The 26,186-nt window shown below is 46.8% G+C and overlaps 1 protein-coding gene across 1 annotated transcript in view; it reads left to right on the forward strand.

The window, feature by feature from the left end:
- The window catches only part of ANKRD55 (ankyrin repeat domain 55), a 101,747-nt gene that overhangs the window by 70,579 nt on the left and 4,982 nt on the right, over positions 1-26,186 (forward strand). The window contains exons 8-10 of the mRNA XM_075328856.1: positions 627-794; positions 4,423-5,078; positions 25,837-25,938. Coding sequence (XP_075184971.1) covers positions 627-794; positions 4,423-5,078; positions 25,837-25,938 — 926 coding nt within the window. The remainder of the gene's footprint in view (positions 1-626; positions 795-4,422; positions 5,079-25,836; positions 25,939-26,186) is intronic.

The raw sequence follows: 26,186 nt of genomic DNA on the forward strand, positions 1-26,186 counted from the left end.
TGTGCTATGAGGAACGGTTAAAGGATCTGGGAATGTTAAGCAAAAAACAAGACTGAGGGGAGACATTAGCTGATCAATAAGTGGAACAGGCGACCACGAGAGGTCTTAATGAGTTCTGCTTCAATGGAAGTCTTCAATCAGAGGCTGGACATTCATCTGTCTGAGATGGTTTAGTGAATCATGCATTGAGTTGGAGGCTGGACATGATGACCCTGGAGGTCCCTTCCAATTTTAGCATTCTATGATTGCAATATTTCTGGCTTTAGAGCCTTGTTAGGGGCTTTCTCTCTACTACATTTCCCAAATTGCAATGGGGTCTTATGTTGGTTTGAGTCAGACACAGGGCAGCATTTCCAGAATCGGCACATTACCAGAGCAGTTTGTGAAGGGGGCTGGCTGACTGCGCAATAGAAAAGCCAGACACCAATTTGCAGATGCCCAAGGGGGCTGCGCTATAGCAGAGAGTGCACCTAAATATGAAGCTTTTAGTTCCACGCAGTAGTATACGTTATTTAAAGTTTACAGGCCCCAGTGCAATATATGTAGAGGGGCTTTTGGACCCCTGAAACTGCAGGGCAGATGACGCCACAATATCCTTACGATGTATTTCTCATATTCTGCTGCAGAACTCCCCTGCACTGGGCGGCAGCGGCCGGAAAATCAGATTGTGTACAGACGCTGCTGAAGTTAGGAGTGGACATGAATCCCAGGGACATCAATGAGAATACGCCCCTGACCTATGCCATGTACTGTGGGCACACCGCATGCATCAAGATGCTTTCTCAGGAGAACAGGTAATGCCCGTTGTCGAATGTTGACCATCATCCACGATCAGTAGGACATGTCCATTTCTGATACTCATCATGCACAGTCATTGCATTGCAGTTTTCATACTCGGCAACAGTCCTTATTTTACTAGGACAGCCTTATGAAACAGTCCTTGAAATGGGTGTGGATAAGCAGCGCCACACTCGAAAATGGCCATTTTAGGGGGTGATGCTGGTGGGGAGGTGCAGGACTAATAATATTGTTGGTAAATTTGCTATTAAACAAAATAGGCTTAAAACATCCTATTTTCCACAGCTGACTTATGAGCTTTGGTGTGTAGGCTGTGACAGAATGAGCAGAGCCACATCATAACCATTGACAGTGGAGTTAACCCTAGAATGCGCAACCATAGAAATCAACCACAGAAAACAAGTAACCCTGCAGGCCTGCGAGGCCCCAGGTATGCGTTCTAGGGTTAACAACAGGCTTATTGTCCTGCTGGAGGCCTAGATAATATATAGTGTATACGAGACTGTATTTTTATGCGTGAGGCTAACTTCTCTTCCAGATATATCAGATCTAGCAAACAGTGATCACTGGGCAGACGTAGTCATACGCTTAGCTGGTGAGTGCCCGGTGCACTGATCTAAAAGAACATAACACCTATCATCTTCTTGTCCTCAGCCTCTTAAAGATGGATTACGTCTCATCCAATCAAAACAGGTTTAAGATTATTTCTCCATACTTCTGACCAATCACAAGTGCTGTCTCATTGCCTTCTTATTCACCAATTGGCTGAAATGCGTTTCCTAGCAACACACCTGGTTACTCTTAAGCCTAAAGCACAAACAGCATGTGAATGATAGGAAAATGGCTGATATATATGAGGAGGAAGGAATGGTCATGGCAGGGAGGTAACGAGACGGCACTGCGGCCATATTCAGGCACCCTCAGCCCTCTAGCAATGCAATGATTGGCCACTAATGGGGAGCCATGTTAGATCCTACAGAAGGGCCACATTGCTGTTATCTTGGGGCTCATATGAAGCCCCCACCTTTGTGCCATTATTTTCACTACATACTGAAATATGAGGCGTAAACGATGGCTGGTTCAAAAAGGAAATTAAAAAATAATTTTTATGTAAAAGCTTAAATCCCCTGTTATCCCCCAAAACAACAAAAGTCCATTATGTTAAAATATGACATTTAATAACCCATACGGTAAATGATGTAAAGAAAAAAAAATAGAAAATTGTCATTTTTTTAGTCAGTGCACCTCCTCCAAAAAATGCAATAAAAAGTGCCAAAAATGTCATATATTTTCCAAAACTGTACAAAAACCAATGGCGGAAGTGTGACTTTTTTTTCACCCCACTTGAATTTTTACATGATATAGTAAAATGGTGTAATTTAAAATGACAACTCGACAGAACAATAAAGTTAAGGGTTAAAAACTAGTGATGAGCGGGCACTACCATGCTCCGGTGCTGCTCTGTACTGGTAACTAGTGATGAGCGGGCACTACCATGCTCCGGTGGTGCTCTGTACTGGCAACTAGTGATGAGCGGGCACTACCATGCTCCGGTGATGCTCTGTACTGGTAACTAGTGATGAGCGGGCACTACCATGCTCCGGTGATGCTCTGTACTGGTAACTAGTGATGAGCGGGCACTACCATGCTCGGGTGCTCGGTACTCGTAACTAGTGATGAGCGGGTACTACCATGCTTAGGTGCTCCGTACTCGTAACTAGTGATGAGCAGGCACTACCATGCTTAGGTGCTCCGTACTCGTAACTAGTGATGAGCGAGCACTACCATGCTTAGGTGCTCCGTACTCGTAACTAGTGATGAGCGAGCACTACCCTGCTCAGGTGCTCAGTACTCGTAACTAGTGATGAGCGGGCACTACCATGCTTGGGTGCTCAGTACTCGTAACTAGAGATGAGTGGGCACTACCATGCTCGGGTGCTCGGTACTTGTAACTAGTGATGAGCGGGCACTACCATGCTCGGGTGCTCAGTACTGGTAACTAGTGATGAGCGGGCACTACCATGCTTGGGTGCTCTGTACTCGTAACTAGAGATGAGCGGGCACTACCATGCTCGGGTGCTCGGTACTCATAACTAGTGATGAGCGGGCACTACTATGCTCGGGTGCTCGGTACTTGTAACTAGTGATGAGTGAGCACTACCATGCTCGGGTGCTCGGTACTCGTAACTAGTGATGAGCGGGCACTACCATGCTCGGGTGCTCAGTACTGGTAACTAGTGATGAGCAAGCACTACCCTGCTCAGGTGCTCAGTACTCGTAACTAGTGATGAGCGGGCACTACCATGCTTGGGTGCTCAGTACTCGTAACTAGAGATGAGCAGGCACTACCATGCTCGGGTGCTCGGTACTCGTAACTAGTGATGAGCGGGCACTACCATGCTCGGGTGCTCAGTACTGGTAACTAGTGATGAGCGGGCACTACCATGCTCGGGTGCTCGGTACTCGTAACTAGTGATGAGTGGGCACTACCATGCTCGGGTGCTCAATACTCGTAACTAGTGATGAGCAGGCACTACCATGCTCGGGTGCTCGGTACTCGTAACTAGTGATGAGCGAGCACTACCATGCTTAGGTGCTCCGTACTCGTAACTAGTGATGAGCAGGCACTACCATGCTTAGGTGCTCCGTACTCGTAACTAGTGATGAGCGGGCACTACCATGCTTAGGTGCTCCGTACTCGTAACTAGTGATGAGCAGGCACTACCATGCTTGGGTGCTCAGTACTCGTAACTAGAGATGAGCGGGCACTACCATGCTCGGGTGCTCAGTACTCGTAACTAGTGATGAGCGGGCACTACCATGCTCGGGTGCTCGGTACTTGTAACTAGTGATGAGGGAGCACTATCATGCTCAGGTGCTTGGTACTCATAACAAGCAGTTGGACTCTCGGAGGGGCGCGTCTCGAGTACCCAAATATAATGGAAGCCAATGGGGGATTCAAGCATCTTTCGTGAACCCCTTCACTTCCATTATACTTGGGTACTCGAGTCGCGTCCATCCAAGCATCCAACTACTAACTACGAGTATCCAGCACCCAAGCATGGTGGTGCTCGCCCATCACTATTAAAAACGAATGTGCAAAACAAGAAGGGGGAAGGGGTTTAAATGGGCCTTTATACCACTTTCTTTTTAAACATATAGCCTGACTGCTTAAATATATAAAAATAACATACCTCCGACTGCCCCCCACTGCATCTTCTATTCCAGTCCTCTGTTGGTTCCTTTCCTTCTCTGCCAATGTTGATGGTGTATGATTACCTCAGCCAATCACCGTGTAAACACAGATATGGGAGACTAGGGTCTTTAGTGTACCGGGTGTAGGGGTTGCATTTGATCATGGACCCTGAAGACCATTGTATCGAAAAGGTCCCTCTAGCTCAAAGGAGAAGACAATAGTGTCAACAATGAGTTGGGCTCCTCAATAGTGTCAACAATGAGTTTGCATTGGTGGCCATGAGCTTAGCGTAACGCCACTGTGCATGATGCTCGGCCCGGTCCATATAGTGGATCACAAGCTGTGGTCCAGCTCACATATGTTAATAGGGCATGACTGTCTTCTTAAGAGGCCCCTTTTAACATGACGTGTCTTCTTTACTCTTGCAGTAGACCCGATCCCTTCCAGCCATTCACTTCGCCCGGCACAAAGGCCATGAGGAAAGAAGGACGTCTCACTGTGCTGAATCAAATATTTTCATGTAAGAAGAAGAGGGTGGACCAGAAAGCTCACCAGAAAGACAAACTCAGGTATAATGGCGAGGAGACCTCGGAGGTCGATGACATCATCACCACGTTTGACTGCATTCTGGACACGAACTGCAAAGATCCCCAAGATGAACGCGTGGCCTCCGTCAACTGCAAAAAAAGGATGATAGAGTCTCAGAAGTATCTGTTACCGGAAATCAAGCAGAACTGCAAAGGTCTTCCACCCATAAGAACGCAGAGCCTCCCGCCCATCACTCTCGGAAACACTTTTTTATCCACTCTGCAGGCGTCATCGGATGTCCCGCAGGGGAACTCGTTCCATTTTGCACACAGATCTCAGAAGAGTAAGAGCGAGCATGACTTGTTTGACCACAGAATTAGTGGTCACTCCTTGCAAGACAATCCCTGGAATATAGCTGCTAACCAAATCCTGGCCCATAAAGCATGGACTTCACCTCAACTAGACAAGCTCAAGCATCGTGCGGTACCCAAAAATTTCAATCACATTGATGGTCTGCGCCCTCCTCGCCTTCCTCATATGGAAAATGCACATTCAGGTAAAGCGAGTGATGAGTGTAAATTAGACCGGCGTCCAGTTCAGTCCTACGTGGCAGCCGGCCAAGGCAGTCTTCACTTCTGTGCGGGCATCTCCGGCACATGAAGTCTAGTCAGTAGGCCTCACAAAATGTCATGACATGCAAGTGTACCGCCCCGCGCTCGGCTCCAGCCGAGACGCTCGGATCCGGGCTCGTTGGTGGGTGGTTCGAGCGCCTCCGGACCCGGGGTCACTTCGCTCTGAAAGGATGCTGGTGCTACGTAGGGGGGTGGTAGGTAGGTGTACGGCCGGAGCCATGTTTGAGTTTGTGACGCCACCCTAGGGATATGGTGAAGGTGTAGACACCACCGCTGCAGTTACAGGGCACCCGGGGGAGATGGTTATTCAGCAAGATGTTAACCCCTCTGTGGGCAGGGATGATGGCCCCGGGACCCGTTGGGGAGAGCTGGGCGGTGCAGGGCGGTGCGCGGCTGGATGGCACTGTTGTACTCACTGTTATTGACACACACAAGTCTCTGCTAAACAAAGTTGATGGAGGTCGGTGCCCGCAGCTGGTCCCCCACCCGGTTCGGTGGTCTTTGCCTTTCTCCTGCACCGTGTAGTGTGTATGTAGACTGCCTTCGCTTCAGCGACGGGAGTCCGCTCCCCGGCCGTATGTGTGTCGGGAAAGCCCATTTGCCCACAGACGCTGGCCCGTAGGATCTCTCTTCCTGTGCGGTGGCTTTCTATCCCCCTCGGTGGGTTGTTGTCTTCAGTCGGGACTTGGGTGGGAAAGGACCTATAGTCCAGACCTCAATCAGTGAATTAACTCAGTCCAGTGGCTTCTGGACTTCGTTTCAGGGTCTGAGGACCCCCCTGTGTGCTCCGGTTTCCAGTCGGTTCCCCGGGTCGGTACCGGCGGGCCACTACCCTGTCCCGGTCCACCACGGTTCCACCTGGCCGTCTTCCCGGCTCCTGCAGGCTAAGGCCACCGTTTGCCTCCTAGCCGAGGCACCAGGGCTACGACCCTGGCACCTGTCAGTTCCCGCTGCAGACCTGTCACCACAGGCCTGCTGCACTTGAACTCTCCAACTCCTCACAACTACAAACTGATCTGACTGTTTTCCTGCCTCAGGCCCTCTGAAATCCTCGGAGGGTGTGCCAACCGCCTGGCCTCGCCCCCTGGTGTGTCCATTAAGCTCTGAGGGAGGTGACTAGGGTTTATGTGTTTGGCTGGTGTTACATGGTGTGGGACTGGTGTTGTGCGGGGTGCTATCTGTGACTACCTGGCTAGTCCAGGGCATCACACAAGATGTTATGGACGTCTGCAAGCGTCCCGAGATGCCAAGCACAGAGGGGAAGACGTATCCACAGATGACTAGTTTTATCAATTACTCATTACTAGTTCTCAAACAAGACCTGGGCACAGTCCACGCGGTTCCATATTGTACATCGGTAGGAACTGTGTCCTGCCATATGGCGCCATATTTGGATGTTTTTCTCAGCATTGTTTTTGCAGCGTCCAATGCATACGCTATCATTTTATATTCTGTCGGCAAAAAAAAAAGCTCTTTAAAATGCTATAGAAATTTGAAGATTCAGAAGAGTGTCAATATGGCTGGCTCACACTGTTATGGTGCATCTGTGGTTGGCTCACACTGTTATGGGGCATCTGTGGCTGGCTCACACTGTTATGGGGCATCTGTGGTTGGCTCACACTGTTATGGGGCATCTGTGATTGGCTCACACTGTTATGGGGCATCTGTGGCTGGCTCACACTGTTATGGTGCATCTGTGGCTGGCTCACACTGTTATGGGGCATCTGTGGCTGGCTCACACTGTTATGGGGCATCTGTGGTTGGCTCACACTGTTATGGGGCATCTGTGGCTGGCTCACACTGTTATGGGACATCTGTGGTTGTCTCACACTGTTATGGTGCATCTGTGGCTGGCTCACACTGTTATGGAGCATCTATGGTTGGCTCACACTGTTATGGGGCATCTGTAGTTGGCTCACACAGTTATGGAGCATCTGTGGTTGGCTCACACTGTTATGGGGCATCTGTGGTTGGCTCACACTGTTATGAAGCATCTGTGGTTGGATCATACAGTTATGGAGCATCTGTGATTGGCTCACACTGTTATGAGGCATCTGTGATTGGCTCACACTGTTATGGGGCATCTGTGGTTGGCTCACACTGTTATGGGGCATCTGTGGTTGGCTCACACTGTTATGAAGCATCTGTCGTTGGCTCACACTGTTATGGGGCATCTGTGGTTGGCTCACACTGTTATGGGGCATCTGTGGTTGGCTCACACTGTTATGGGGCATCTGTAGTTGGATCACACTGTTATGGGGCGTCTGTGGTTGGCTCACACTGTTATTAGGCATCTGTGGTTGGTTCACACTGTTATGATGCATCTGTGGTTGGCTCACACTGTTATGGGGCATCTGTGGTTGGCTCACACTGTTATGGGGCATCTGTGGTTGGCTCACACTGTTATTAGGCATCTGTGGTTGGTTCACACTGTTATGGGACATCTGTGGTTGGCTCACACTGTTATGATGCATCTGTGGTTGGCTCACACTGTTATGGGGCATCTGTGGTTGGCTCACACTGTTATGGGGCATCTGTGGTTGGCTCACACTGTTATTAGGCATCTGTGGTTGGTTCACACTGTTATGAGGCATCTGTGGTTGGCTCACACTGTTATGGGACATCTGTGGTTGGCTCACACTGTTATGAGGCATCTGTGGTTGGCTCACACTGTTATGAGGCATCTGTGGTTGGCTCACACTGTTATGGGACATCTGTGGTTGGCTCACACTGTTATGAGGCATCTGTGGTTGGCTCACACTGTTATGAGGCATCTGTGGTTGGATTATACTGTTATGGGGCATCTGTGGTTGCTTCACACTGTTATGGGGCATCTGTGGTTGGCTCACACTGTTATGGGGCATCTGTGGTTGGCTCACACTGTTATGAAGCATCTGTCGTTGGCTCACACTGTTATGGGGCATCTGTGGTTGGATGACACTGTTATGGGGCATCTGTGATTGGCTCACACTGTTATGGGGCATCTGTAGTTGGATCACACTGTTATGAGGTATCTGTGGTTGGCTCACACTGTTATGAAGCATCTGTCGTTGGCTCACACTGTTATGGGGCATCTGTGGTTGGATGACACTGTTATGGGGCATCTGTGATTGGCTCACACTGTTATGGGACATCTGTGGTTGTCTCACACTGTTATGAGGTATCTGTGGTTGGCTCACACTGTTATGGGGCATCTGTGATTGGCTCACACTGTTATGAGGCATCTGTGGTTGGCTCACACTGTTATGGGGCATCTGTGGTTGGCTCACACTGTTATGAGGCATCTGTGGTTGGCTCACACTGTTATGGGACATCTGTGGTTGGCTCACACTGTTATGAGGCATCTGTGGTTGGCTCACACTGTTATGAGGCATCTGTGGTTGGATTATACTGTTATGGGGCATCTGTGGTTGCTTCACACTGTTATGGGGCATCTGTGGTTGGCTCACACTGTTATGAAGCATCTGTCGTTGGCTCACACTGTTATGGGGCATCTGTGGTTGGATGACACTGTTATGGGGCATCTGTGATTGGCTCACACTGTTATGGGGCATCTGTAGTTGGATCACACTGTTATGAGGCATCTGTGGTTGGCTCACACTGTTATGGGACATCTGTGGTTGGCTCACACTGTTATGGGACATCTGTGGTTGGCTCACACTGTTATGGGGCATCTGTGGTTGGATGACACTGTTATGGGGCATCTGTGATTGGCTCACACTGTTATGGGGCATCTGTAGTTGGATCACACTGTTATTAGGCATCTGTGGTTGGCTCACACTGTTATGAGGCATCTGTGGTTGGCTCACACTGTTATGGGACATCTGTGGTTGGCTCACACTGTTATGGGGCATCTGTGGTTGGATGACACTGTTATGGGGCATCTGTGATTGGCTCACACTGTTATGGGGCATCTGTAGTTGGATCACACTGTTATTAGGCATCTGTGGTTGGTTCACACTGTTATGGGGCATCTGTGATTGGCTCACACTGTTATGGGGCATCTGTAGTTGGATCACACTGTTATGGGGCATCTGTGGTTGGCTCACACTGTTATGAGGCATCTGTGATTGGCTCACACTGTTATGGGGCATCTGTAGTTGGATCACACTGTTATGAGGCATCTGTGATTGGCTCACACTATTATGGGACATCTGTGGTTGGCTCACACTATTATGGGACATCTGTGGTTGGCTCACACTATTATGGGACATCTGTGGTTGGCTCACACTGTTATGGGGCATCTGTGGTTGGATTATACTGTTATGAGGCATCTATGGTTGGATCATACAGTTATGGGGCATCTGTGGTTGGCTCACACTGTTATGGGGCATCTGTGGTTGGATTATACTGTTATGAGGCATCTGTGGTTGGATGACACTGTTATGAGGCATCTGTGATTGGCTCACACTGTTATGGGGCATCTGTAGTTGGCTCACACTGTTATGAGGCATCTGTGGTTGGATTATACTGTTATGGGGCATCTGTGGTTGGATTATACTGTTATGGGGCATCTGTGGTTGGATTATACTGTTATGGGGCATCTGTGGTTGGATTATACTGTTATGAGGCATCTGTGGTTGGATTATACTGTTATGGGGCATCTGTGGTTGGATTATACTGTTATGGGGCATCTATGGTTGGATCATACAGTTATGGGACATCTGTGGTTGGCTCACACTGTTATGAGGCATCTGTGGTTGGATTATACTGTTATGGGGCATCTGTGGTTGGATTATACTGTTATGGGGCATCTGTGGTTGGATTATACTGTTATGAGGCATCTGTGGTTGGATTATACTGTTATGGGGCATCTGTGGTTGGATTATACTGTTATGGGGCATCTGTGGTTGGATTATACTGTTATGGGGCATCTGTGGTTGGATTATACTGTTATGGGGCATCTGTGGTTGGATTATACTGTTATGAGGCATCTGTGGTTGGATTATACTGTTATGGGGCATCTGTGGTTGGATTATACTGTTATGGGGCATCTGTGGTTGGATTATACTGTTATGGGGCATCTGTGGTTGGATTATACTGTTATGGGGCATCTGTGGTTGGATTATACTGTTATGAGGCATCTGTGGTTGGATTATACTGTTATGGGGCATCTGTGGTTGGATTATACTGTTATGAGGCATCTATGGTTGGATCATACAGTTATGGGACATCTGTGGTTGGCTCACACTGTTATGGGGCATCTGTGGTTGGATTATACTGTTATGGGGCATCTGTGGTTGGATTATACTGTTATGGGGCATCTGTGGTTGGATTATACTGTTATGGGGCATCTGTGGTTGGATTATACTGTTATGAGGCATCTGTGGTTGGATGACACTGTTATGAGGCATCTGTGATTGGCTCACACTGTTATGGGGCATCTGTAGTTGGATCACACTGTTATTAGGCATCTGTGGTTGGTTCACACTGTTATGAGGCATCTGTGATTGGCTCACACTGTTATTAGGCATCTGTGGTTGGCTCACACTGTTATTAGGCATCTGTAGTTGGATCACACTGTTATGAGGCATCTGTGATTGGCTCACACTGTTATTAGGCATCTGTGGTTGGCTCACACTGTTATGGGGCATCTGTGGTTGGCTCACACTGTTATGGGACATCTGTGGTTGGCTCACACTGTTATGGGGCATCTGTAGTTGGATCACACTGTTATGAGGCATCTGTGGTTGGCTCACACTATTATGGGACATCTGTGGTTGGCTCACACTATTATGGGACATCTGTGGTTGGCTCACACTGTTATGGGGCATCTGTGGTTGGATTATACTGTTATGGGGCATCTGTGGTTGGATTATACTGTTATGAGGCATCTATGGTTGGATCATACAGTTATGGGGCATCTGTGGTTGGCTCACACTGTTATGGGGCATCTGTGGTTGGATTATACTGTTATGGGGCATCTGTGGTTGGATTATACTGTTATGAGGCATCTATGGTTGGATCACACTGTTATGGGGCATCTGTGGTTGGATTATACTGTTATGGGGCATCTGTGGTTGGATTATACTGTTATGAGGCATCTATGGTTGGATCATACAGTTATGGGGCATCTGTCGTTGGCTCACACTGTTATGGGGCATCTGTGGTTGGATGACACTGTTATGGGGCATCTGTGATTGGCTCACACTGTTATGGGGCATCTGTAGTTGGATCACACTGTTATGAGGCATCTGTGGTTGGCTCACACTGTTATGGGACATCTGTGGTTGGCTCACACTGTTATGGGACATCTGTGGTTGGCTCACACTGTTATGGGGCATCTGTGGTTGGCTCACACTGTTATGAGGCATCTGTGGTTGGATGACACTGTTATGGGGCATCTGTGATTGGCTCACACTGTTATGGGACATCTGTGGTTGGCTCACACTGTTATGGGACATCTGTGGTTGGCTCACACTGTTATGGGGCATCTGTGGTTGGATGACACTGTTATGGGGCATCTGTGATTGGCTCACACTGTTATGGGACATCTGTGGTTGGCTCACACTGTTATGGGACATCTGTGGTTGGCTCACACTGTTATGGGGCATCTGTGGTTGGATGACACTGTTATGGGGCATCTGTAGTTGGATCACACTGTTATTAGGCATCTGTGGTTGGTTCACACTGTTATGAGGCATCTGTGGTTGGCTCACACTGTTATGAGGCATCTGTGGTTGGTTCACACTGTTATGGGGCATCTGTGATTGGCTCACACTGTTATGAGGCATCTGTGATTGGCTCACACTGTTATGAGGCATCTGTGGTTGGTTCACACTGTTATGGGGCATCTGTGATTGGCTCACACTGTTATGAGGCATCTGTAGTTGGCTCACACTGTTATGAGGCATCTGTGGTTGGCTCACACTGTTATGGGGCATCTGTAGTTGGATCACACTGTTATGAGTCATCTGTGGTTGGCTCACACTATTATGGGACATCTGTGGTTGGCTCACACTATTATGGGACATCTGTGGTTGGCTCACACTGTTATGGGGCATCTGTGGTTGGATTATACTGTTATGGGGCATCTGTGGTTGGATTATACTGTTATGGGGCATCTGTGGTTGGATTATACTGTTATGAGGCATCTATGGTTGGATCATACAGTTATGGGGCATCTGTGGTTGGCTCACACTGTTATGGGGCATCTGTGGTTGGATTATACTGTTATGGGGCATCTGTGGTTGGATTATACTGTTATGAGGCATCTGTGGTTGGATGACACTGTTATGAGGCATCTGTGATTGGCTCACACTGTTATGGGGCATCTGTGGTTGGATGACACTGTTATGGGGCATCTGTGATTGGCTCACACTGTTATGGGGCATCTGTAGTTGGATCACACTGTTATTAGGCATCTGTGGTTGGCTCACACTATTATGGGACATCTGTGGTTGGCTCACACTATTATGGGACATCTGTGGTTGGCTCACACTATTATGGGACATCTGTGGTTGGCTCACACTGTTATGGGGCATCTGTGGTTGGATTATACTGTTATGGGGCATCTGTGGTTGGATTATACTGTTATGAGGCATCTATGGTTGGATCATACAGTTATGGGACATCTGTGGTTGGCTCACACTGTTATGGGGCATCTGTGGTTGGATTATACTGTTATGGGGCATCTGTGGTTGGATTATACTGTTATGGGGCATCTGTGGTTGGATTATACTGTTATGAGGCATCTGTGGTTGGATGACACTGTTATGAGGCATCTGTGATTGGCTCACACTGTTATGGGGCATCTGTAGTTGGATCACACTGTTATTAGGCATCTGTGGTTGGCTCACACTGTTATGGGGCATCTGTAGTTGGATCACACTGTTATTAGGCATCTGTGGTTGGCTCACACTGTTATGGGGCATCTGTGATTGGCTCACACTGTTATGGGGCATCTGTGGTTGGATTATACTGTTATGGGGCATCTGTGGTTGGCTCACACTGTTATGGGGCATCTGTGGTTGGATTATACTGTTATGGGGCATCTGTGGTTGGATTATACTGTTATGGGGCATCTGTGGTTGGATTATACTGTTATGAGGCATCTGTGGTTGGATTATACTGTTATGGGGCATCTGTGGTTGGATCATACAGTTATGGGGCATCTGTGGTTGGCTCACACTGTTATGGGGCATCTGTGGTTGGATTATACTGTTATGGGGCATCTGTGGTTGGATTATACTGTTATGGGGCATCTGTGGTTGGATTATACTGTTATGGGGCATCTGTGGTTGGATTATACTGTTATGAGGCATCTGTGGTTGGATTATACTGTTATGGGGCATCTGTGGTTGGTTCACACTGTTATTAGGCATCTGTGGTTGTCTCACACTGTTATGGGGCATCTGTGGTTGGCTCACACTGTTATGGAGCATCTGTGGTTGGCTCACACTGTTATGAGGCATCTGTGGTTGGCTCACACTGTTATGGGGCATCTGTGGTTGGCTCACACTGTTATGAGGCATCTGTGGTTGGCTCACACTGTTATGAGGCATCTGTGGTTGGCTCACACTGTTATGGGACATCTGTGGTTGGCTCACACTGTTATGAGGCATCTGTGGTTGGCTCACACTGTTATGAGGCATCTGTGGTTGGCTCACACTGTTATGGGACATCTGTGGTTGGCTCACACTGTTATGAGGCATCTGTGGTTGGCTCACACTGTTATGGGGCATCTGTGGTTGGCTCACACTGTTATGGGACATCTGTGGTTGGCTCACACTGTTATGAGGCATCTGTGGTTGGCTCACACTGTTATGGGACATCTGTGGTTGGCTCACACTGTTATGAGGCATCTGTGGTTGGCTCACACTGTTATGAGGCATCTGTGGTTGGCTCACACTGTTATGGGACATCTGTGGTTGGCTCACACTGTTATGAGGCATCTGTGGTTGGCTCACACTGTTATGGGACATCTGTGGTTGGCTCACACTGTTATGAGGCATCTGTGGTTGGCTCACACTGTTATGGGACATCTGTGGTTGGCTCACACTGTTATGAGGCATCTATGGTTGGCTCACACTGTTATGGGACATCTGTGGTTGGCTCACACTGTTATGAGGCATCTGTGGTTGGCTCACACTGTTATGAGGCATCTATGGTTGGCTCACACTGTTATGGGACATCTGTGGTTGGCTCACACTGTTATGAGGCATCTATGGTTGGCTCACACTGTTATGAGGCATCTGTGGTTGGCTCACACTGTTATGAGGCATCTGTGGTTGGATTATACTGTTATGGGGCATCTGTGGTTGCTTCACACTGTTATGGGGCATCTGTGGCTGGCTCACACTGTTATGAAGCATCTGTCGTTGGCTCACACTGTTATGGGGCATCTGTGGTTGGATGACACTGTTATGGGGCATCTGTGATTGGCTCACACTGTTATGGGGCATCTGTAGTTGGATCACACTGTTATGGGGCATCTGTGATTGGCTCACACTGTTATGAGGCATCTGTGGTTGGCTCACACTGTTATGGGACATCTGTGGTTGGCTCACACTGTTATGGGACATCTGTGGTTGGCTCACACTGTTATGGGACATCTGTGATTGGCTCACACTGTTATGGGGCATCTGTGATTGGCTCACACTGTTATGGGGCATCTGTAGTTGGATCACACTGTTATTAGGCATCTGTGGTTGGCTCACACTGTTATGGGGCATCTGTGGCTGGCTCACACTGTTATGGGGCATCTGTGGTTGGCTCACACTGTTATGGGGCATCTGTGGTTGGCTCACACTGTTATGGGGCATCTGTGGCAGGCTCACACTGTTATGGGGCATCTGTGGTTGGCTCACACTGTTATGGGGCATCTGTGGTTGGCTCACACTGTTATGGGGCATCTGTGGTTGGCTCACACTGTTATGGGGCATTTGTGGTTGGATTATACTGTTATGAGGCATCTGTGATTGGCTCACACTGTTATGGGGCATCTATGGTTGGATCATACAGTTATGGGGCATCTGTGCTTGGCTCACACTGTTATGGGGCATCTATGGTTGGATCATACAGTTATGGGGCATCTGTGATTGGCTCACACTGTTATGAGGCATCTGTGATTGGCTCACACTGTTATGGGGCTCTTGTAGCTACATAAAAGTCTCCATATGACCCTCATTTCTTCACCAGCTGGTTGAACAGTTGCAGGGAGCGTCGTCAACTTGCTTGATTCACTTGCTTGATGTGAATGGACACTGTACAATGCTTTCTTTCCCCTGGGGGGTGCTGCTGGGGATCTGAGCACTTCCCTGTGCTCCAAGGTACCAGCCGTGGGGCAGTCATGTTTTTTTTATTACTTCTCCCCTAAGTTAATTGGGGGAGCTTTTTCATATTCAGAATTCTAGGGGTGCAGAAGGTACTTGTGCTTAAGGAGCATCTCCAGAATTACCAATTGGTTAAATAACATCAGACTGAACCCCTAGAGGACCGTGTTATAGACCCGGCTCAAACGGGGCCCCCAAGATTGTATTTTCTTCCATCAAAGTGCAAGAAAAGCGAGGTGCCTCCAAAAAATGCCCAATAATGTGACGCATTAGAAGCCCTCTGTGATAAATGGGAGCTTCGATTAAAGACAAATTAAAGAAATTAGTGAAAAATATTACACATTTGTTAAATGAGAAAAAAAATATCCAATATCACACGTCTGTGAGTAGTAAAAGTATGTGAACCTTTAGGATTCGCAGATAATTTGAAGGTAAAATTAAAGTCTGGTGTTTTCAATAAATGGGATGACAATCAGGTGTGAGTGGGCGACCTGTTTTATTGAAATAATGGGGATCTATAAAAATCTTATCTCCACAACATACGATTGTGGATGAGTATCATGGCATGAACAAAGGAGATTTCTCAGGACCTCAGAAAAGGAATGGCTTTTACTCATCGGGCTGGAAAAGGTAATAGAAACATTTCTTAAGTGTATGGACTCCACAAGTCCACGGTCAGACAGATTGTGTAGAAATGAAGGATATTGAAGACCAACATAGATCACTCCAAGAATAAGTCGGATAAAAGACGGCAATGTCATAAAGGAACCCAAGGTAACCTCTCAGTAACTAAAGGCCTCTCTTACATTACCTAATGTTAGGGTTCATGAGTAGGGATGAGCGAACCTGAACTGTAAAGTTTGGGGTTCGTAGAGGACACCTGCATGAACCATAATATGGACTTGTTATGGAGATCGGCGGTTGATTTCGGAGTTAGGATGCTGCTCAGATCCTGAATAAAGTTTGTTGAAAAGCTGCAGAGCATGGGGATGTTTCCAGGATACTGTTGGTTATAGAAACAAATGACTTGGCATCCCTCCTGTTTTGATATCCAGCACAGGTAAAGCAGACAGCGGGGGTCTGATATTATCAGGCTCTTAAGGTCCGTTTCACACGTCAGTGAAAAACACAGACGTTTTTCACTGGCGTGTAAAACACGCACATGTCCCTGCGTGTGCCGAAAATCACGGCACACGTGGGTTGTCTAAGTGCAATCCGGGCTCCGTTCTCCGTGGCCCGTGATTGCACTTAGAGATTCCCTCACCTGCGCCCGCTCCCACTGTCCGTGGTGCTGAATCCTCCAGCGACGCAGCATCCAGCCGGCGGTGACCCCTGCAGGAGCTGCTTCCGGGTCGGCTGTGTCGCGCATAATGAATATGCGCGACAGTAATCAGCCGGCACAGAAGGAACAGAAAGAACGGGCTGCAGAGGACATCGCTGGACGCCGGGTGAGTTAAAATGTTTATTATTTTAAAAGCACGTTTTTTTCTGGCACGTGTTTCACGGACCACACCACTGCGTGGTCCGTGGAACGTCAGTGATGCCAGAAAAAAATGGACATGTCTCCGTGCAGCAATCACGCACACGCGGGTACGCCGCACGGAGACACGTGCAGTGACAAATCACTGACGTGTGAGCAGACCCATTCATTAGAATGGGTCTGCGTATGTCAGTGATTCTGGTACGTTTAAAAAAAAGCACAAACGTACCAGAATCACTGACATGTGAAAGGGGCCTTAGAGCCATGGTTATTTGGTCCTTCCCTGCCTAAAAATAGCAGTCCATAGTCGCACCAAAATTGGCATATCACATTAGATGTGCCAACTCTGGTGCTTTTCCCAGCTCTTCTTGATTGCCCTGGGGACAATCTGGATAAAATTTGGGGGGTTGATGTCAGCTGTTAATTGAGGGTTGGCATCAAGCCAATGGATTAGTAATGGGTTACTAGTGTAGGTGTATGATAGATGCCTCTCCATTAATAAACCCTTGGCTTGATGTCAGCTGACAATTCACAGCTGACAGCAAGCCCCCAAAAATATTACATTGGCAATTGGGAAAAGAAGGGCAAAGCACCAGAATTGGAGCATTTAATGTGATGTGGCAATTTTGGGGTGGCCGTGGGCTGATATTTTCAGGCAGGGAAGGGCCAAATAACCATGGACCTTCCCAGCCTGATTATACCAGCCCCCAGGTGTTTGCTTTACCTGAGCTGGTTATCAAAAATAGGGGGGACCCCACGCCGTTTTTTTTTTTTGTTTTTTTTTTTTTTTTTTAAATTACTGTATTTATTTTTTAGCTTTAAGCAGACTAATCACCCACTACTGCCATATGAAAGGATGTAAGTTTATTATATGTAGGGGGGGACATTATATTGCTGCAGGATCTCTATTTTTTCTATCTATCTATTCTATTATTTTGCTTTGGGTACTTTAAAAAAAACAAAACGCATGGATTGAAAATGCATCAAAAATTTAGGAGGGGTGTACAGGGGAACTCTGAAAATGTTGGCTCTGTGGGGGCATATAATTGACTCATTTCCCTATCCACATTTGTTTGAAGGGAAATTGTTCTGTTCTTACCACCATTTTGCTTCCTTTTGCAGCCCCCAAGGCCCTTACCATGACTATTTTACAGCCCAAGATTTTGGGTTCCTATTGACTTATATGGGTCCTGGTACCAGGTCCGCTCACCACTATTCATGAGTCCACCAACAGGAGGACACTGAGCAACAATGGTGTCCGTGGCAGAATGTTGTGAATGTCAGTTATGCTTTGGCTGTTGTGAGGCTCCCTCTTGTGGCCAGAAATGGTTTGGTCAGAGACCAGGTGTGTTGAGCAACGGGCGTTTCCATTGCTAACTCTCTGCTTATTTAAACCCTGGTCTGATAGCAGGCTATGCCGGATGTCACTTGTTCTTTGTTCACCAGCCTGCTTCATCCTGCTCCAGATCACATCTAGCCCAGATAAGTGCTTGGCTCTTTATTTTTGTTTGGTTCTTTTTGTTCTTATCTGAGTTTGTCATTTGCTGTGGTTGTTTTCAGTTTATTTGCATGCAGGAATCTTCCCTCTCAGTTGCTTAGCTGGGAAGCTCCCTGCAGCTATGTTTGGAGTATTGCTCCTATAAGTCCATGTGTTTGTTGCTTCTTGAATTTGTAATGGTTCCTGCTTTCTGTTCATTGGTATGACAAGAGCGCCTGGTATAGGACGGAGTGCAGATCGAGCAATCTGAGGTTTTTTTTGCACTATCAGGTTGTTGGATTTTTGCAGGGTTTTTCTCTGGCCACCATCAGTCCCTTTCCTATCCTGTCCTATTTAGTCAGCGGGGGCCTAACGTTTTGCTAATCCTGTCATCTACCTGTGTATTGTGTTTTCCTATATCACCGCAGTCTTTGTTCAAATCAAAGTTTATTAGAATAGAATAAGATAATCAAACAATTGCACAGCGCGCAGGCAGAGGGTATATATCCAAGCTAGCTGCTAAAAACACAACAGTTCTTTGACTACACCTGCGCCACTGGCGACCAAAAAGAACAAGTACAATTCGTATGTGTTTGAAATAGGAAGAACAAGTTGAAAAAAAAGAGATAAAGAAGAGGAGGTGGAAGAAGAATTTAGAGACAGTAAAGACAACAGAAACGTGGGAAAGTAAGATGAAAGGGGAAGGGTACAAAGAGTTCCCACCCGAGTGGACGCGCCCTCCTATCAAAACCACATTTTCAAGGCTAACCTTCTAGGTACAGAAATAAGAGAATGGAAAATTACCTACATACCTGCCCCCCCGTGAATCCATAGACCCATATCCGGTGAGTCCCTGAACATGATCCACGGGGCCCACGTAGCATCAACTTTGTCCTTGTTGCCGAGTGTCTGACCTATCAAGGTCTCCATCCTGAAGATCTCGTTGCACTCTGCTATGAATTCATCCCGTGATGGGATTCTAGTTTGCTTCCAATATCTTGGAATTAGGTTTCTGGCAGCTGTTAAAAAATGTCTTAATAAACCTTTCCTAAACCCTGAAGCAGAAACATTCCCGAGGGACAGGAGAGCTAACTCTTTTGTGGGCCGGATCTGCCTCAAGGAAAGTTTATTGAGTAACTGGAAAATGCTCTCCCAGAATGATCTCACCGGGGGACATGACCACCAGATATGAGTGAGGGTTCCCCTCTCCTTTTGGCATCTCCAGCACACATCAGAGGCTGATGGAAAGGCAGTATGGATACTCACAGGACACCTATACCACCTAGATAGGATCTTGTAGCACCTTTCCTGTGATATCACATTCAGCGAAGTTTTACCAATAAAGAGAAGGATTTTGGTCCGCTCCTCAGCCGAGAATGACCTCCCCCACTCTCTCTCCCATTTCCCAAAGTACCCAGGCAAACCGTCCCTCGCACCTCTGCATCTGAGAAACAAGTCATACAAGGTCGAAATGGTATGGCCTGGAGGATCCTTCGCTAGGCAAAGGGCCTCAAAGGGTGTGAGTGCCCTATAGATGTCTACCCTCCTAGCCATAGACACTATAAAACTTTTCAGCTGTTCGAAGAAGAACCACATATCTTGAGATTTGTTGATATCTGAAGAGTAATTATCTAGGGGTTTAATACCTGTGTCTGAGATAAAGTCACGAATAATAGGATGGTCACTCTTCCTTTTATGGAGGAATGTTGATCTATGGAAACCCGCCTGAAAATCTGAATTACTATGGACCGGTGTCAATGGGCCTGGAATGGAGGACAAGTCAAGATATTTATTACCTCGGGACATAAAATTCCGCAATTGCTTTGTGATAAAGGGTACTGTGATAGAGCTGGAGCTGGGTGGTGCTCTGGTCCAAATAACTACCTTCAGATCAACATCAGATTGCGCGCTTTCGGCTTCCACCCATCTTTTCGTTTCACCTGAGTTAAATAGATCCAGAACGCACGTCCCTAAAGAGGCGTAGCTATACAAAAGGAGATTAGGGAGTCCAGTTCCTCCCATATCCCTTGATCTACTCAATATTTTGTGGGAAATACGTGGGCGTTTATGTGCCCAGACAAATTTGGTTATGCTAGATTTCAGACGTGAGAAAAAAGAGGCCGGCAATACTAAGGGGATGGTTTGGAAGTAATAAAGCAGCTTCGGTAACAGGTCCATTTTGATCGCATTTATCCTCCCAAACCATGAAAGCTGGAGTTTGTTCCAGTTATTGAGGTCTAATTCTAACTTCCTGGAAATGTGGCGGTGATTTGATTTAAAGAGGTCAAGGGGATCTGCCGTCAGTTTAATTCCTAGGTATGTCAATGAATCCACCTGCCATTTGAAGGGGAGAGAGGCTTTGAGCTGAGTCACCAGCATTGGAGGAAGAGATATATTCAGTATTTCGGATTTATGAGTATTTATTTTAAAATTACTCAGAGATCCGAACCTCCGCAATTCAGCCATTATGTTGGGTAGACTAATGAGTGGAGAGGTAACGTACAGGAGCAGATCATCTGCGAATAAAGCTAATTTATGGTCCTGTTTGTGAAATGTAACCCCTTTAATTGATATATTGCTCCTCAATGCCACCGCCAGATGTTCCATGGTCAGAATATATAATAATGGGGAAAGGGGGCACCCTTGTCTTGTTCCATTACATATTGTAAAGGAATCTGAGAGGGAGCCATTTATTTTGATTTGTGCTGTGGGCGAAGAGTAGAGTGCTGTAACTCTGTTCATCATGTGCTCTCCCAACCCTATGTTTTTAAGGACCTGAAACATGAAACCCCAGTGCACCCTGTCAAACGCCTTCTCTGCATCTACCGACAGGATGCACATGGGGATCCCGTGACGTCTTGCGCCGTCAATCAGGGAGATGGTCCTCAGGGTGTTGTCCCTGGCTTCTCTTCTGGGCACGAAACCCACCTGGTCTGGATTTACCAGTCTGGGAAGAAGGTCTCGTAACCTATTTGATATCATTTTAGAATAAAGCTTGATATCTAGATTTATGAGCGAGATCGGTCTATAGTTGCAGCAAAGAGATGCGTCCTTCCCTGGTTTTGGTATAACTGTGATGTGGGCCATCAACGCCTGGGGAGGGAACGCACCCCCTGCAGATATATATCTACAGACCGATAGGAACAGAGGATTTAGAAGTTCTGAAAATTGTTTATAGAAACCCGCTGAGAACCCGTCTGGACCTGGGCTTTTCCCTGACTTCAAATCTGAGACTACCGCATTGACCTCCTCCAGGGAGAAGTCCTCTTCCAGCTCCAGTAAGGTATCATTAGAGATGGAAGGGAGATTATGGTATTTCAGGTAAGCTTTAACATCATCTTGAGTCCCATATGGCGCTATGTGTCCCGATTGTCCCCTAATATCATAAAGCGCCTTGTAGTATGTGCGGAAGCCTGCTAAAATGTCCTGGTTGCTATGCAAATGACCATCACTTCCTGGGTCTTTTATGAAAGGGATGTAAGTATTCATGGAGCGGGGATGGAGGGCCCTTGCAAGAAGCTTCCCACTTCTATTGCCCAGTTGATAAAAGCGGCTTTTGAGATGTTCTCTTAAGCCCCTGGATTTCTGGTCTAATACCTCTAGTAATTTATGTCTGGTTGTAGAGAGTTGTGCGTAGGTTGTAGGAGATGAGTCCCGTTTGTGTTTGCTTTCTAGTGAGGCAATCTGGTTAGATAACTGCGTTATTTCAATGGCTCTTTCTTTTTTCAGGCGGGTACCATGTGAGATCAAAATGCCCCTTAATACACATTTCAGTGATTCCCACTGGATTGCAGAAGTGGTATCACATTCATGATCTCTAATAAAGTTATGAATTGACTGGGTAAGGTCCGCTTTGCATAACTGATCCTGTAATAGGTTTTCATTCAGTCGCCAGGTGAAATTTGATTTGACACGAGGCCCTAACTGAATCGATAAGTAAATGGGAGCGTGGTCTGACCATATTATATTACCTATGGTCGCTTCTACTGTCATGTCTAGGAGGGCATGAGAAATGTGGAAGGAGTCAATTCTGCTATAGACAGAATGGACCGAGGAATAGAAGCTGTAATCTTTGGTGTCCGGATGAAGAATCCTCCATATGTCCACCAATCTCAGACCATGCATGTGCTTTTTGACCCTTTGTATGACTGAGGCCGGATAGGACGACTTACCCGAGGACACATCGAGGGCCGGGTTCATTGGTAGATTAAAATCGCCTCCTAATATCACCGGAGAGGAGTCCGCAAAATCTTCCAGAATTTTCCTCCCGTCTGCACAGAATCTGTCCTGCCCCTGGTTAGGAAAGTACATGTTAGCAATAACAAAGATATTGGTTTTCCAAGAAAGCTTTAAGAAAATATATCTTCCCTTGGGGTCGATACAGGAGTCTAACACCTCTGGTATGAAGGACCTATGTAATGCCACGGAAACCCCCTTAGACTTAGCATCAGGATTCGAGCTATGGTGCCAAATCGGGTAGTAAGCCGAGGAACACTTAGGAATTGCATCTGACCTAAAGTGAGTTTCCTGAAGCATCAAGATGGCCACCCGTTGCTTATGACAGGAATATGCTATCTGTTTTCTTTTTTCAGGGACATTCAAACCTTTAACGTTGAAGGAGCAAAACTTGACACTATCCATAATGCAGGTCAGCTGGAAGCATGATGTGGTATCTGGGGGCTGGTCCAGTCAGGTGAGAGGGAAGGATAGAGAAGAAAGAAAGACAAAGAAAAGAAAGAGCAAGGTTTAGGTCAAAGGACCTAAAAGGTGGGTAAGGAACCCTAGTATTAAGTGGTGCAAAATTTCCATGGCAATGGATTGCCATTTGCACTAAGGGGGGTTAGAGGAAGCCAAGAACGGCAGCGAGTCCGTTCCTTACCCCCCGCCTCTAATACAATATGATATATCATTATAAAGCGCACTAACTATATGCTCCCGCTAAAACTTTATCATCTAAAGAAAAGTAAACATCATAACAGGCTATTATTCTAGGCATTGACCCCAATCAGCATTCCCGGTAGGTAAGCAAAGTGTTCAGATCAGGGACAAGATTCTAGTAATTGTAAAAAACAAGAAAATCACATGAGTCTCCCGGGCTTATTTCTCAAAAGGCCCAGATCTTCACCTCCAGACGGTCCAGCCCCACAGGGTCCAGTCAGTAAAGGCTAGGGGAGGACACTCCCAACCAGGTCCACCAGGTGGAGGGTCCAAGTGGATCTATAACACAAACAGTTTACTGCTTCCTCCTATGAGGTTTAAGTGGTACTTGACCCAATGTCAGAACCTCTGATAACACCTGTGAAATAACACAATGCTAGTCTGGAAAGAAGCAATATTAGGTGACAGGAGAAAGACTTTCAACAAATCACAGTAACTTGCAACGATGCCTTTGATGTAGTTTCATGGAAAGGCCCTCCCCTGCGGCTCCAGGGATAATTGGCTATCATGCCGGAAGGGCCCATGAAGGTTATCCCCAGTAGGAAACAGGGGTGCTACACAGGACCGCTACCCTGTCGGATTGCTCTTGTCAGGACCTCTTTGTCTCCCATGGCGACGGACTGGCTGCCATACTGGGGGTTCCACAGGGAGTTGGGGGCCTGAGGGCCAATCCGGCAGTGCTACCATAGGAAGCTCGAAAGTCCCTAAGAACTTAGCCAGATCTCCGAGTTTGCGAAAGATTGCTGATTTCCCATCCTTATGCGCTGTCAGCTGGAAGGGGAAACCCCATCTATATGGAATGTTTCTGTCCTGGAGGTGTTGGAGCAGGGGTTTTAATGCTCTTCGCAGCTGCAGAGTGCGTCTAGCCAGATCCGGTAATATCTGGACCTGGGACCCCTGGTAGTTGATGGATCCTGCCTGCCGCACCGCGGACATGATGGAGTCCTTTACCTTATAAAAGTGGACTCTACATATTATGTCCCTTGGACGTGAATCTGGAGGGGATTTGGGACCCAGGGCCCTATGTATGCGGTCTAACTCAATCGGCCCAGAGCTTTGTTCTCCCAGAATTTGAGCAAAGAGCTTCTGTGCCATGGCCTCCAGTTCAGGCGTGCCAATACTTTCAGGGATGCCACGGATACGGACATTATTTCGCCGATTGCGGTTCTCTAAGTCCTCTTGCCCTGAAGTGAGCTCATCAATCTTTGCTGAGTGGCTAAGTAATATTTTCCTTTGTAGGGACAACTCAGCAGTGATGGCTTCCTGGGACTTCTCCACCTCCTCTACCCTGTATGTGAATTCAGATTTCAGTGCCTGCAGCTCTTTCTTATAAGTATTCTCAAGCCTGCTAGCAAATCTGTCCAAATCTTTTTTTGTAGGCAAAGCCTTGATAGATTTACTTATCTCATGTAGATTAGGCAGATCTCCCTCATTGTCCTCCTCCTGGAGAAGTCCTGCTGTGATTTCCCCAGCTCCTGCTATCACCGCAGTCTTTGAATGTGGGGGGCTTGCTATTCTTTCTATTTTCAGGCAGAGAGTTATTCATCTTTCCTTCCTTTAGGATAGTTAGTTCTCCGGCTGGGTTCGCGGTGCACAGGATCTTAGTTCACCCCTCGGCTACTTCTAGTGTTGATGGTTAGTAAGGGGATGGCGGCCAGATTAGTTGCCAATGCTCTTGTCACCTTTTACCAATGATTTATGGTTGTCTTCCATGGTTCCGGATCATAACAGCAGAATGTGGTTGACACACTGCTATTGGGTCGTAGTATCAGGGATTGGGCCGGTTCTGCTGCCACGACGGCGGCCATCACTGATGGAACAATGAAGTCTAAATTTTACTAGCAAATTCTAATTGAAAACCTCTGGACGTCTGTCCATGAGCTGAATCTCAAGAGAACGTGGATCCTTGAGCAAAACAACCACCCAAAGCCACCAGACTTTCTGCAAAAGAACAGTGAAAAAAGAATAAAGGGAAAGTTTTGGAAGGGCCGAGTCACAGTCCTGACCCTAATCCTAAATAAACGCTGTGGAAGGACCAGAAGTCAGCAGCTGATGGGAGAAAAACAGCAACAAAACAGAGAAGCTGATTTATAGGGAGTAATCAGCTAAAATTCCTCCATCCGATGTGCAGGAATAATCAGCGATTACTGAAAACATTTGCAATTATTGCTGCACCAGATACTGAGAACAAAGGGGTTCACATACTTTTGCCACTCAATATCACGTCCTTTCCCTCATTTAAAAAAATGAAGTCTAATATTTTTAACTTATTTGTTTGATTTATTTTTATTTATCTACTTTTAGGACTGATCCAAATTTAGGTCAAATTTTTGCAAAAAGGTTCACAAACTTTTTGACACACCGCTGTATATGTGAACATATTCCTCTCTCCGTGCCTGTATATTCACTGTATATTCGCTGGTTTGACCTGCACAGTCTGTTTTCCGCTTCTCTTGTATTTGCTTTCCTGGTTAATATTTGACACCTCGGTAAACGCTTGTTCTCATTTTCAGGTTTTGATACAACACATCTCTCCCAGGACAAGCCAAGGCTGAAAGAATCCCGACTAACCCGGAATAACTTGGCCCCTTTACCGGATCACTGTGTTAAGAAAAGTAAGATGGGCTACACTATATATATCTGAGATGGTAACAGTAAAGATATGTGTGCAGAATCGAAAAATCTCTGAAAAATTGCTCAAAAATTACTTGAAAGGCTCTTCTTACTCATTCCCTTTGTAAAAACACTTTTGCGGTTCATACATTCAGATTTTTTTTTTAGTCTTTTTTCCACTTTATATTTTAAAAAAACTCCTGTTGGGAAAAAAAAGAAAGTATATGACTCTAATTGTGATGGAATCTGC

Source organism: Anomaloglossus baeobatrachus, chromosome 1 (assembly GCF_048569485.1).
Source record: "Anomaloglossus baeobatrachus isolate aAnoBae1 chromosome 1, aAnoBae1.hap1, whole genome shotgun sequence".
Lineage (NCBI taxonomy): Eukaryota > Metazoa > Chordata > Amphibia > Anura > Aromobatidae > Anomaloglossus > Anomaloglossus baeobatrachus.